We start from the raw sequence: 14,460 nt of genomic DNA, 5'->3' as shown, positions 1-14,460 counted from the left end.
TTTTTTTTTTTTGTAGTAACAGAATGCCAAGAAAAAGCCAATATATTTGGAAGCTCAATTAGCACCTAACAGATTACCACACTTTTCTCAGGAAATTTGGACTGCCATGTGTTCAACACTTTAGATTTGTTAGTTCTGTGGGCACAACAGAACAATTTGAAAGGGTTAAAATAAGCTGAACACTTTGGAAAGACCACACAGTAGCATGAATGAATATGATTTAGGATTAAGCTGAAAAGTTTAAGGGTTTGATGATTAAATCCCCATTTTCACATCTCTTTAAAACCTAATTTCATTCTAGGCTTAAATTTTTACATCTTTAAAACCTAATTTCATTCTAGGCTTAAATTTTTACATCTGTCGTGATTGCCCACAGGGGCAATTACAGAAAAAATACTGGATGAAAACTGCTCTAGGATGAAGGTTGACAAATTCTTCACAAGACAGTGCAAGGCTGAAACAGGAGTGGGTGGGAGAAGACAGGGTCGTTTGTATGGTCAGATAAGGACCAAAACTACAAGGAGGGGAATGGGAGGGAGTGAAATCAACTGCATGAAATTGCCCAACACTGAGCAACAGACATGCAAGAAAAGCCGAGGTAACAGGGGAGAGTTGGGTCTCATTGGCTTTTGACAGATGGAAAAAATTGAAAACTTTGCCCCACTGCACGAGTAACATTATCCACAGTCTTTTTTCAATCATAYGGAATCAAACCAAATTAAGGGAAAATTTTGATGCACCTCAGCTCAAATAGAAAGCCCTCTACAGGGCTTCAGCAAAAAGATAATTGCTTAATCTCAAAATTAAATCTTAAGTATACAAGTAGTATTTTATATCAAGCAGTTATCTTTAAAAATGAGTGGGAAAAAAAGGACAATTTACTTTTTAAAAGGGTGTCCTCAATACACGGCATACATATAAAATACTCTAACATCCTGAAATTTTTTCAAAGCTTTTTGAGAAACACACACAAATATTTCTGATTTAGTCAATTTTATTTACATTTTGCTTTTTTACATTTCAGAGCATTACACAATTACATATTCTCATTTTCTGACCTGCAAACAGATACCTTAAACGGAAATATTAAAAAAAAAAGTTAGATACATCCAAAATGCAACAATTACACATCTGACAATTCACAAAGTGTAATTTACTAGGACGTATCCTAAGAATTTAGGAACAACCAGTCAGGAGAAAATCTGACCAATTTAAGCAATCAATTATTTACACATTCAAAACAAAGCCTCTCTTAATCTAAACCTCCAGGCAAATGGCCTGAAAGATTTCTTCAGGAAGAAAGACCAGAAGTTATAATTCACACCTATGCAGCATTAACAGCCCTTGATCCCAAATACTGAGCAACTTCTCAGCTTTGTCTTAGAGCTACAGGCATCCCTCTCAGCTTCTCCGACCCTGAAGTGTTATRTTTGTGCCCCCATGTGCATAGAAAGGCTGAGTGTTCAAGAAGTGGTCACTAAGTTAAAACCCCATTTAACCTGGTCTTTAAATTACATGAATTTTTCTTCCTTAAAAATTTGAGTTAAGTTTTCTAATGTCATTTAAACTAGCCCTCGTGGACTGGGGCTTGCCGTCCGTCCTAAGATGTTTACACGCGCTTTGGACCCACTTGCACCGGCCAGACTAAATACATTAGAAACTATTTGAAATAACGTTTAAAGACCATTTAGACAAGGCTTACGTTTCTATACTTCCCTGATGGGCCACAAAAAGATAAAATAAAAGTCACAGCTACTACGTTCATCCCTTGTGTTAACCCTTTGCCACACAGCAACTAGGTACATACTGGGTAGAAACTACTAAAAAATTCCCTGCAAATAAGCTGCCTTTCAGCTGAGGCTATGGCTCCTATGCATCGGGTGCTTGAGGAGTTAAAAAATAAACAAAACGAAACAAAAACTTGAAAAATACTGAAATTCTTACTTTAGGCTAGCTATGATTGCATGTTCAATTTGTTTAACTTCCAAGAAACCGCTACAAATGGAACAGTTTTAGTATAAAAAGAGCAGTCAACCGAGTGCAACTTCTGACTTGGTAAGTCCTTCATGGTAGTTCTGTAACTAGGCTATGAGTTTGCGGAGCCTTCAGATTTCTTGCCTACCTTACTTTCCATGTTCACGTTTCAAACTGTGTCAGCAGGGCCCGAACTTCGGGAGTCAGCTGCTTAGCAGCCTTAGCTGCCTCTGTGATGGCCTTGCGGTAAAGGCCCTTTCTCTTCTTATTAAAGCGCAACTGGAAGTTTTCTAAAAAGGGGGATAGTTGTGAAAGAGCAAGAAAAGATGTTGTTGGGGACCCAAACCACGATATACGAGCCTCCTGTCGAATTAAAAGGCCATTATCTTTCCGGCTCACAGTTATGGTAAGAATACGGGCTGGCCACCAAGGGAAGCCATAAATCTTGGCCCAAACAATGTCCCCTACACATATGGTCCTGCCATCTGGTGTGACACATTTAGAGACGTTTTTGGAAAAGACTTTCATTTTCAAGGAATTACTGAGCTTTTTCTCTTCCTTTGAAGAGGAGGAGGAGGAGGAGGAGGAAGGTGCATGCATGCTGCCTGGAGGAAAATCAAAGCTTTCAGTAGAGCTACACTCAGAGTTGGTAGATTTCAAATCATCTGTGCTATCACTACTACAAACTGATGCACTGGAAGAGTCAGATTTCTTTTGATTAAGGGTCATGTAAACCGTTATATTGCTTTTGCTGCCTCTCTTGCCCAATGTCTGCTGTTCATCCTGATCAACAGTTACATGCACTTCACTTGTGTCCTGAACCTCACTGCTGGCCTCTTCAGGGCCTTTTGAGGGGCTCTGATTTTCTGAAGGGGCCTCACCTGCTGAGCGGGTGGAGGAGCAGCGAGACTGGGGCTTAGTTGCCATCTTGCCACTCCGTATTTTCTCAAGTCCTGTCTTGAGAGAAGAGTCATTTTCTTCATTCCGATATCTCTGTGGCTTTAAACGCAACCGGGGTGGGAGGGAACCTGAGCTGGTGTTCTGAAGACGCCGCGTGAAGTGGACCTTTGAATGTGCATTTTTGGAAGAGGAGGTTGCACTCTGCTTCTTTTGTGCCTTTTCTTTGGCCATTTTCAAGACTTCCCGAGCTTTTGCATGATCCATGTTTTTGCTCTGGAGAACTTTTTTTGTATTTAACTGCGCTTTCGAAGTATTTGCTTGTGCAGAAACTTTAACTACTCTGCTCCTGCTGTGGGCAATATTTGAAACCTTGACCACAGCATTCCTTTTCTGGCTTTCATTTTGGCTTTTTCCATCCACTTTATGATCAGTCTTTAGTTTTTTATTCACAGTAGTCACACTCTCGTTTCTTCTTTTTTTACTATCCTCATATTTTGAAGAGTCACTTGCATTGCCACCTTTTTTAATTTCTTTTTTTTCTGCAACAACACTATTTTTGCACTTGTCACACAAGACCTGCCTGGGTCGTAGCTTGATAGCATTCATAATAGAAGTGGGTTCCTCCCTGTACATTTTACGCTTGGGCCGCTTAATTTTCCGGGGTGGAGGCTGAGGTATTGACTGGTTATAGGTGTCCCTGATAAACAAAGGAGGAGGGTACGGAGCTCCCTCGTGAAAGAGCGGAGGTGGTTTAGAAGTCCATAGGCTTTTAGCTAAGCTGGGTTCTGATGGCTGCGTGGGGGAAGAGTCATCAGGGACTGCAGCATTAGATTCACACTTCACTTGTGCCTCATCTTGGAATGGTTTACTTTGGAGCTGCATGGCTTCAGGTTTATCCTTGTATTCCCTTTTAGGAAATATGGTCACAGGGATTCCATGGGGTCCAAACCTTAAAGAGAAAAAGAAAAAAMATAAAGGTTTTGAGGTTTTGTTTTTTTCTCCTGAACACAACAATAAAAGAGCCTGACCAGCTCTCTATCTTACATAGCTATCATTTGAGAGATAYGGGTGCTGGGGCAAAGCCCACGCATCACATCTGGACCTACTTTAAGTTTTCCAAAAGCAAGATACAAAAGCTAAATCAGCAGAGAATGTGAAATACACAGCTTTGCTTGCATCAAATTCTGTTGTGTTAACATATTTACCATAGTAAACAAGCCCTGAACACACTACACAATTGTCTAAAAATTGCTTTAAAACATCTCTATTTTTACAAAAAGATTAAAAAACACAAACTACGCATTCAGCAAGATATCTCCTCARCTTCAATGGCAATTTAAGTGAAGAGGGTGTCTCCATTGTTTGAAATAATTCTTCAGAGTGCAAAATACTGAACTTGCTGTAGATTTAATCATAGCAAATATCCAATGAATRAACACYAGCATTTAAAAGAYGAGGTGTCATTCCTCATCTATAAGAAGCATCCATGAAAGAATAGCAGTTGATCACCTGAGGCAGAACAAAAACCTTGCTGGGCCATTCAAGTTAGTTCCAGCAAAAACACCMCTTCAATYTGGCACAAATAATTTCCCCTCATTCCACCAATGGATTACCGCCTTAAACTACTGCCCACTTTTTCCAGAGAGCTCTAGGCATTTCAATATCTGTACTGCTCCGTTTGAGACACGTACAGAATATAACCATCCTTGACCAGTTTTAAGTCAGAGGAATGAAAAGTCCCTCTAAGACTTAAGCATCAGTKCCTGTAGTAACAGGAATATGATATTCAAGAATGAAACCAGCRGTTCTTGCAAAGTTTTATGGAGAGAGAACCATTTTATGAGTTTGCAAAGCTTTCCTCTATGAAGGGAATCAAACACTATGCACGTACATTTTCACCATCATTCTCTCAAGCCCTAGAACAGGAAATGAGGGGCTGCAGAAGCTCCGGTGCCCTTTCCTCTGCCCCACACTAGCGCTGCCCATTCGGCGCTACCCAAGCTTCAACTAAACCCCTCCAAATCCAGCTCCCACGACACCACGGTGTTCGGTTTATATTGGGTGATATCACAACCATTTTGAGCTTAATGCAACAACAACATGATAGACAAGCTGCAATTCAAAAGCCAACCCTACCCTTTTGAATCATTTCAAATTATTAAAGACTTGTCTTCAGGTTAATGCTAGTTTATTTAGCACTGCAGCTGTTTAGCTGCAACATCCTTTTAATTGATTAACGGATATTTATTTACAATCTGTGGTTGTCTCAGCTAAAGAAATGCCAAACTCTTATCCATTTTTTCCTGACTTTTACAAGAAACACATAGCTCATAGAAGTGCCTAGATTCTGGCTTTTATTTCTTGAAAATTTATTTTGAAACAARTCATCCTAGCTAGCCCAGTTTTCACTTATTTGTGCTTCCACACACCTGCAAGCCTCTGTTCCCACTTAAAAGTTGCAATCGAAACAAACACAGCATCCAGGACTGAACTACCCAGTCAGTTGCACTCCCTATTAAGAGGGAAACAAGTAGCAAGCAAGCTAGTCAAAGGGCAATCCAATGAGTTTTGAAAGGAATTCAAACACTTGACAATTTACAGATAACAGTATCAACATATAGATAGATACTCATGCACTCATACATGTGAGCTCCAGAGACACAGGAAGCCTCAAGCAGCTTCAGCACTATTCTGGCACTGTATAGGGACTAGTATGTGTTCTTTACCATGAAATATTCCATCATTCCAGCAAAATTCATGGCACAGGGCAGGCTCACTTCCACTGAACCTCAGTTCAGAGCACTGCTTGTTTATGAAGTGATCTACTGAAGGCCATACTGTTTTACAAATACGTACCAGCAGATGCAACCATTTTTCTAGCCTTCTGGGAAAAAAAAAAAACAAAAACCAAAACAAGCCAGTCTGGCATTCTCCATAAAGAATCATAACTCTAAGCTTTTAAATTGTGCTAAAGTTGATAATCAAGTGTAAGAAAGTTTCTTTTCCACACTTTCTGTTTTGTTAATGACTACAAATAAGGTATTTAAGACTAAATAAGGTTTATTATCTACTGATAATAAACTTGTAGTATTTAGATGGTAGAATGGTGCTGACATTCAGATATTCACCTTTTGTAGCAATAAAATTGGATTCTGTCCTAATAAAAACTTACTATGTTAAGAAGAATTTCTAGACAAGGCAACAACTACAGCCTGAATTTCAATCCCAAACCTCACACCCGAAAAATAAGAATAGGACTGTGATAGAAAGAAGGGCAAAACTCAGACAGAAAGACATGACACCTTCAATGTCTCGGGAATCTAAAATTCACTCCAMGCCATTTTCAAGGACCAGCACACAAACGTGTCTCCTAGAGGACCTGTTCGCAGAATCAAGGTTAAGAAGTTAACGACTATGAGCACCAACCTGGGAAGAGGGTCGCAGAGAACTGCGRAGAAGTCTCTAGCAGTATCCGGTTTAAATGTTTCATTTCCCTTCCCTAGATTTATTTTTTCCACTTCTACTGCCTCTGAAGCACGAGCAAAGCCACCATGATTAACACTCCATGTAGACCAGTGGAAATAGCAGCATAAAACTGATACCATGAAGGAAGCCGAGATTATTACTGCACCTCAGACTAATCTCTTGTTAGTCAAATAATATCCTCAAATTGCTGAGGAACAGGAAGCTGAAGTACAGTGTTATATACTRAAAAAATCCCGCAGCAGGTCTGCATCTTGTAAGACATAAAAACAACCCATACTGAATCTCTGAACCTGGGACCTGTCTCATAAGAGGTATTGGTTTAAGCAAATGAGCTAGAATCTGCTATCCTAAACTATTTTAAAAATAACGAAGTTTAGAATTAGAGAATATTCACAACTGTTATCTACTATCAGCTATGTCAAGAGCATAAAAAGATATTATTCCTATAAATCATGTTAATAATCACAAACTCAAAGATAACAGAGTAGAACCTCCAAAGAGGTTGTAGTATATATATTATATATATACATATATATATGTATATATATATATACAATATATATATTGTAGTATATATATATGTAGTATATATATATGTAGTATATATAATAAATACTAACTGTAGTATTTATTACAAACACTAGAACACACAGGCCCATTTTTTTTTTGCTCCAAAGTTTGGTGGACCCTGAAGGCAAGTGAACTTGGGTCCTTGGAACAAAAGAATATGATTTTGTATATATACAATTCCTATACCAAGATTACGACAGTGAATATATACTGCTATTCAAGTTGGGTGAGCACCAAGGTGCACACAAACGTATGTGTGCACAGATGTGTTCAAAACATAAGAACAAGCCCCAATTTAATTCGTAACAATGTGCCCAAGGATTTAACCAATACATCGTGGAACACAGGGTGAAGATGTTCTATGAAATGTTACACTTTCATCTTTAGCCTGCAATGTCTTAAACTTATTTCTCTAATTTAAAAAAAAAAGTGATGAAAGGATCTTGTTCTGCCAAAAGGAACCAAAGAAAGGAGGTGATTAATTTTTTCTTTTTTTCTTTCTCCTCCAATCAGTATGAACAAAACACAGCTACTCCTTGTGTTGTGCTAAGTGTTAAATCAAACCTGCTGGAAATGACTATGAACAAAAGTGATCTTCATCAATAAGGCAGGCTGCAGTAGCCTCCCATTAACTTTTTACGCATTGTTCCTTTCTACTCAATACCATCATTATGTGTTTTTAGAAGTCAAAGCAGGATTTTTTTTTTTAAATCACTCAGACCAAGGTTCAAAGGCTCTAAATACTAAGAATAAAACAATATGTCCCTGTACCGCAGGACCAAGTATATTCCACTAATGTACCTAATCTGGATTTGGGTTTAAATGATATATAATGTACTATACAACTGGACGTTTTCAGTAACTGTGCTGTAATAAAGCATACACAGAAGCCAAACTATCAACAGAGCAACTCTCTCCAGCATAATGGAACACTAGGCCGAAATGACTAGGAAATGCCCATTTTCCTCGGAGCTCTAAACTGCAGTCTTCCACCCTGCTTTTAAGTAACTTTCTCAGCAGATGTCATCAAGAACACCAATTGGAAAGCTCCTGCATCCAGAGATAGTTAGGTGAAGTAATGACACGTAAAAATYCACTGAGCTTAGTGTTTTCAGGCAGGTGCATTGGCCTGGGAGCAAAACTTTGGCTTCTGGCAAACTTTCAATGCAAAGACAAGCTCAGGCTGTGCGTATAACCAACCAAGCTGGAAAAAGTATCTGGAGAAGGCCGGTYGGAAGTGTCCAAGAGAACAGCTGTTTTTAATCATTCCTAACCATTGTCACCTAGAGCTCCTTCTGCAACAACTATACAAATGGAAAGCTATGACACCAAATAATATGCAAATACACATACACAAAAAGTATTAACTTACAGTACATGTAAAGTCCTTCTTTGAAGGACTGGGACTTCCAAGAAACAGAACCAAACAAGTCTGAATGCAGAACTTCAAAGAATTAGCCACTGCAGAGATTAAACACTCTCTATGTTGACAAACCTGAAGGGCACTTGCAGTTTCCAATAGCTACTTTTGCTTCACAGATGTGGCAAGGTATCCCTCACCTTCTCATCATAAAATTTACATGCAAACTCTTAGAATTTCTTTCAGCTTTCTGCAACAGCACCTCCACATTAGTAGGCCTGAACATAAAGRGTTTTATCACAGACACAAACAAGTACATTTGTTTAGAAGACAGGGTGTCTAGAATTTTAAAATGCACTTTAAAAACATCAATTTTACTCTGACATAACCACAATACTGAAGGTCCATTTAAACTGAACTCTGAGTCCACCCGTATTGCCACTTACAATCACTCCTTAGGCTTTTCTGTAGCTACCTTACTGCAGTGTTACATGACTCCTAGGTTTTAAGATAGCACATCTCAAAGGCGTACTTAAAGAGCATCCACACACCAAGGAAAAAAAAAAAAAAAAACACAAGAAATTTGGAAGAGAAAGATATTAACAGCTGAACTTCAAGCACCTCGGTGTCCTGATGTACCAGGTTCATCAGTTCCACAGGACTGCAAAGGAACGATCACAGCGCAGAAGACAAGAGCGTGCTGCAAGAAGGGACAGTTTTACCATCTTTTTCCTCTCAGTCCAAGCATAGGGAACATCCTAGGAAACAGTAGTTTGTGGCACAAATCACAGAGATACTCTGTCTAGCAGCAAGACTTGAACCTATTGATTTGAGAAGAGGACGGCAGTACTTCACACAGGATCAGAAATGGAAACAAGTATCCTGGTGAGTCCGAGTCCAGTATGGGCTGTAGTTAAAATAGGTTTTCTACCTGTACTAGCAGAATCCTAAAAGCTAGTCCAGTTTTATCACCCACTTTGGAGTAGATACCTGAAAGGCAGACATCCTTTCAAAAGCATTTGATAAATGACCACGAATAAAACTCAGTAAAGTTTTGGATGTAGGTAGAAACAAGATATATCTACTTTCACACATAGGACCTTAAATATTAAAGAATYATAGAATAATTTAGTTGAAAAGGACCTCAGGGTCATCTGACTGAACCGCCAGCTCTATGTAGGGCTAACTTTCATGCTAGGTCATTCAATGAAACCTCTAAATCAGTTACAAACAGAGCACATGTAACTCACTCTTCTAGTCAAACACTCTCACATCACACCTGTGTTTCCAGTGTCCTGGAGAAGAAAAAATATCACGAAGTTTATGGGTAGTTCATAAATGCCAGTTTTTTCATCAAGCTCCTTCACACATTCAAGAAATAACTAAAGAAGTGATGCATTTCTGGAATACCTTACTGTTCTAACCTCTGCCATATTTGTAACGTAGACATTTCTTTATCACTGAAAATGTGTGTTTTACAACACTTGCAGTTGTAGTTAAGCTTTCCCCAGACAAATAGAACAAGCACCCAAATTTGTTGTTATATTAAGTTAGTAGTTAAAAAAGTATACAGAGAGAAATATGCCATATCTTTTTCAAAAGGAGAGTAAAGAAGAAAACAGAAATCCTACATCAGTTATATCCTTCTTCAGTAGTAGATTTTGAACACCTACCATACACTTAACCTTTGGAAAGGAGGGGAAAAATAATTATCCTCTCTGCAGATGAGCATTCAAACAGGCCAAAAGCAGGATTTTCTAATCCTACAYTAAGACTTGAAAATACTCATCAGGTTATTTTCTTGCTGTCTACTTCCTCCAGGTGCAGGGGAGGCTTCACAGTAGTTCTGAGCCAGCAGGTGGCATTGACCTCTCACAGGCCCCAAGGACACAGTGTTGGTCAAATGCTGGACGCACACAGGCTTGTCTAACTGACCCTGCATCTTCCTAATAGCTTTTAATCATTGTTTTAAGAATGACATAGAAAGTTAACTAGAGTTTTGTATGAAGCATTCCACTATYCATTCCGATGCCATGAGACTGCTTGCCTTCTGCTCAATGGTGGGCTGCCCTGCAGGTCTCTTATCAGCAGCCCTCCCTCATWTACACACTGAGGAGCCCACACCAGAACCTCAAATGCTCTGTTGCAGGCTAGAATAAAGGATAAGGGCAAGAGTAATAGCAAAGTTAAGCAGCAGGATCACAATTTTTTTAATCTGTACAAGCCCTTAGAGCGGCAGAAGTGGAAACGCGTCTTTTTCTAAAGGACACAGAATCAACATGGAAAAAGAASGTTCACAGCTCAGGAATCAGTAGATGTGGCTCCCAATTTTCAGTCTCTTTTCAAAGCTTCCTGTGCAACTACTGACTGGTTGATGTTTAGTACATCAGACTGCCATCAGTAACCATGAAGAACATCTTTCCTTACCTCAAACAAATGTGGGAATGAAGCCCACTGAATAMTGAGGTACTTCTATAAATGAAGTGAATTATAGACTCCTAAATGGACATCTTATTTACAGAGCATTAAAGGAGTGGGAGACGGCAGAAGAGGAAAAAAGTAATAATAAGACTCATGAAGACTTTAATACWTGCAACCATCAACCTCACCAAGTCYGCAAGAACAAAAGGCAAAGCCAGCAGTGTATCACTTCAACATGGGAAACAGAATGAAGGTCAAAATAAAGAAATTTTAGAATTGAGAATATATAGGGATGTTTTAGCTTCTCTTCCAGCTTGAAGTTTAAGTAATTTGGCACAAGCTTTAAAACACTGAAAATTTTTAGGAGACAGGACTTCAAAAGAAAAGGCATCAAAACGTACTCCTCAGCACTGTACAGAAGTAGGACTTTCATTGCCCTGGAAGGGAAAGCAGAAAGTAAAACCCAAAAAGCAAAAAGGACCAGATCATATTTTCTTCTGCTAATTATTCTAATGAAAGCAGTATTAGCACCTGCAGTGAACACACCAGCCACTTTCTGAAGCAAGTGAATGAGTTAATCATAATCAAAAAATTCATTTCTTTTTAATATAATCCTTTCACAACATCTTAGGACACTGATCCAGAAGAAACAAAATTTGCATTAGGAAAGTTTATAAAGATTATTCTCATGCATCCAAGATGAGCTAATGGAGACAGTTTCGACAAACTTCTGTACTAAAAATCTCACTGTTTTCATGGAAAACCATGATTGCAACTGAGGTAGCTTTGATTTAACCCTCACCCTTCTATTTTATTCTTACTAATACTAAAACCTTGTAAGCTCCATTACAGAGGCAGACTCAGAAGGAAATTAATAAAAAATGTTAATATCTAACAAATTAAGTGCTGAATCACAAAATAATAAAAAGAGCATATAAAATGTATCAGCTGAAACCTGACCAGTTCTATCACAAGCCACTTGAAATTTGAAAAAAAAACACAATAAACTTAAATACCTTGGAGACTCCTGTAACACCTGTTTTCCAATAAACAATTTCTTACATGTAGGAAGGTCCTGGACTATTTGTAGAGTTCACTTACCACTGCATTCCCTTCTTTGGGATACCTGAACAGATTCCTATTCAAACACAAATATTTACTCATCATCAGCCAAATATAATATCAATGATATCTAGAAACTCAATTGTCAGATTTTTTTTTTTTTTTTTTCAGAATTTAAATTTTCGTCCCCTGAAGGAAGTCCAGAATCACATGGGTAAAGAGGTGGGTATGGCTCCGTCAACTCTATAAAGGTACCAGATAGAAAACATACGAGCATCACTTTCCTACCATTCTCACTATGAACTCCCAGGTGCCCTCCGGCCGCGTGGCTCCACGGCCRCTCTGCCCCCGGCCTGTGGGGCTGCTGCATGGGGCTGTTGTGAGCGCAGCACAGGACCCAGTCTCAGCCTTGTTAAACCCCAGAGGGTTGGTCTCGGCCCATCCGTCCAGCCTGGCCACATCCCTCTGCACAGCCTTCCTACTCTCAAGCAGATCGGCTCTCCCACCTGGTGCCATCTGCAAATTTGCTGAGGGAGGGAGGAACTAGAGCGAGGCACTGGGATTGGTATTAGGGGGTTAGAGTGAGGGGTTGGGATTGGGGCATTACAGTGAGGGGTTGGGATTGGGGATTAGAGTGAGGGATTTGAGGGAGCTGCACTAGGTCCCAGCAGGGATCAGAGGGAGCCGCAGCCACCCCTCCCGCAGCACTGCATGTGGAACCATCCCTCTGATGCCAACCTCTYGTGCTCACAGCTTGACACCAATGTCACCACAGCTCTGTGGCATCTGCTGGCGGGGCACTGGGGACAAGGCCAATCACCACGCGCAGAGGCAGCTCCCTTGCTTGCCTAAGATGTAGGGGTCTCTAATGCACTGTGCTACACTCAAAAGCTGGCTCCATTCATTCAGGAACTGGATTATAAATAGTTGTAAAGGCAAGGGCAAGACATGCGCCCTTCCAGTGAAGCCACAGCATGAAAGAACCAGACAGTCTGACTGCCACACATGACCTTTACTGCACAGGGCCACATTAGATCTGMTGCACAAGAACAGGATCCTCAATGCACAAAAACACTCAGGCAACGAGGGGATGTTTGTGGTCAACCTGCCTTTAGTTAGATACCATCTTTTCAGTGAGGGAGAAGTTGGCATGTTCCTTGTTCACAAGCACACACAGACCTCTAGCAGTACCAGTGGCTTGTGTTTTATCACCCTGTTAACCACTGGAAACCTGAGCAACGATACTATTTTGCCAGTACAGATGTCCGACCCACAAAAGAATAGATGTTAACCAGTTCAGCATTAAAATTTAACACCTGGCCTGCTTTAAAGTGTTTAATAGTTCACACTATAAATGAACACCGTGTGAAGGTTTTAGTATTTGACTTTGAAAGATAAATTTCWGACTTTTCATTTCAAACCCCAACAACTCATATATTTAGAGCTTGCTTTCATGAAATTACCCAGAATTGGTTTCAGAAATGGCCTTCTATTTCAAAATATAAACAAAAAACTAGGCCCAGGCAAAAAAGCAGGTCACTAATAGCCTTCTTTTAGAAAGTATCAGAGAGTTACTGAGCAACTGCTAGCAACCTAACCAGTAGAGAATAAGATATAAGAAGACTTAAGAATGCACATAGTTTAAATTTTGGGGAAAAAAATGCACTGTTTGCATCCCATCAACTTGAACAATAGTAAACTTTGTCAAATTTCACTTTTCTCTCAGGTACTTGCATTGCACTTACATGTTCAGAATAGGAACGCCAAGGACAAGAGATATTTCACCTGTACACAACGGTTAGAACATTTATCAACATACACCGAGTTCTTACACGAGTTCATGCCGGGCATTCTTGAAAGATGATGGAGAAACGACAACTCCAACATCATGATGTGAAAAAGCTTAAACTTACTTTGCACCTGAAATAAAGCCCTGTTATTTAAGAACCATTATTCCTCACTCCTCACACTACGCACAGGGAAGAATGAGCATCAATACCCATACTTCRCGAGTGCAATAACGTGGCTTGAAAGCCGTTATTCTGACTAAAGTGACACGTACTGAAATTTGAATTTACCTCGGCAATGCACAGCAGAAGCCAGCGGGAAAAGCCCCCATCGCGGGGACGATGGCAGCAGAGAGGCCCCGGGCTTCCCCTGGCCGGGGGCCGGGGCAGGGGGCCCCATGCGGCCCGGCGGGGCGCTCGCCCCTCTCGCCGCCGCTGCCCCGGCCCCGCCACGCGGCCGCTGGGCCCCTTTATCGCCCCGGCGCGGGGGGCGCCTCGCTGCCCGCGCTCCCCGGGGCCGGGGCTCGGCGCAGCTCCCCGGCACCTCTCACCTTTTGGAGAGGTCCATGAGGACCCCCGAGAAGAGCTTCTCTCCCAGCCGGAACGAGACCACGAGGGCGTCCTCGATGATGTGGTCCAGGGTGACCCGCACCTCGGAGCCCGGCAGCAGCGGCGGCGCCGCCACCGCCGCCTCCCCGGCGGCCGGAGCCGCGGGCACCGGGCACTGCGGCTCCACGGCGGCGGCATCAGCAGCATCCGGCTCCTCCTCCTCCGGCCCGCACGGCTCCTCCCCGGGCCCCGGCGCCGCGGAGCCCCCAGTCGCCGGCGGGCAGGGCTGCGGCTCCTCCTCGGGAAGTTGGGGGTGCCCGGCAGGCGGCGGGCAGCGCTGCGGCTCCTCCT

The 14,460-nt window shown here is 41.2% G+C and overlaps 1 protein-coding gene across 2 annotated transcripts in view; it reads right to left on the bottom strand.

Moving 5' to 3' along the window:
• Positions 1–1,059: 1,059 nt before the first annotated feature.
• PWWP2A (PWWP domain containing 2A) overlaps positions 1,060–14,460 on the bottom strand; it is a 13,762-nt gene continuing 361 nt past the window's right edge. The window contains exons 1-2 of one of the 2 annotated variants that reach the window (XM_026047606.1): positions 14,112–14,460; positions 1,060–3,823 (exon numbers count right to left, since the gene is read on the bottom strand). The exon at positions 14,112–14,460 is cut by the window's right edge and continues 361 nt beyond it. In XM_026047606.1, coding sequence (XP_025903391.1) covers positions 2,137–3,823; positions 14,112–14,460 — 2,036 coding nt within the window. In that variant the 3' untranslated portion in view covers positions 1,060–2,136. The remainder of the gene's footprint in view (positions 3,824–14,111) is intronic. The other variant, XM_026047607.1, reaches the window with a different exon arrangement.

The sequence above is a fragment of the Nothoprocta perdicaria genome, unplaced genomic scaffold, assembly GCF_003342845.1.
Source record: "Nothoprocta perdicaria isolate Ctin4 unplaced genomic scaffold, notPer1 scaffold_5, whole genome shotgun sequence".
Lineage (NCBI taxonomy): Eukaryota > Metazoa > Chordata > Aves > Tinamiformes > Tinamidae > Nothoprocta > Nothoprocta perdicaria.
This window is presented reverse-complemented; position numbering and strand designations above follow the sequence as displayed.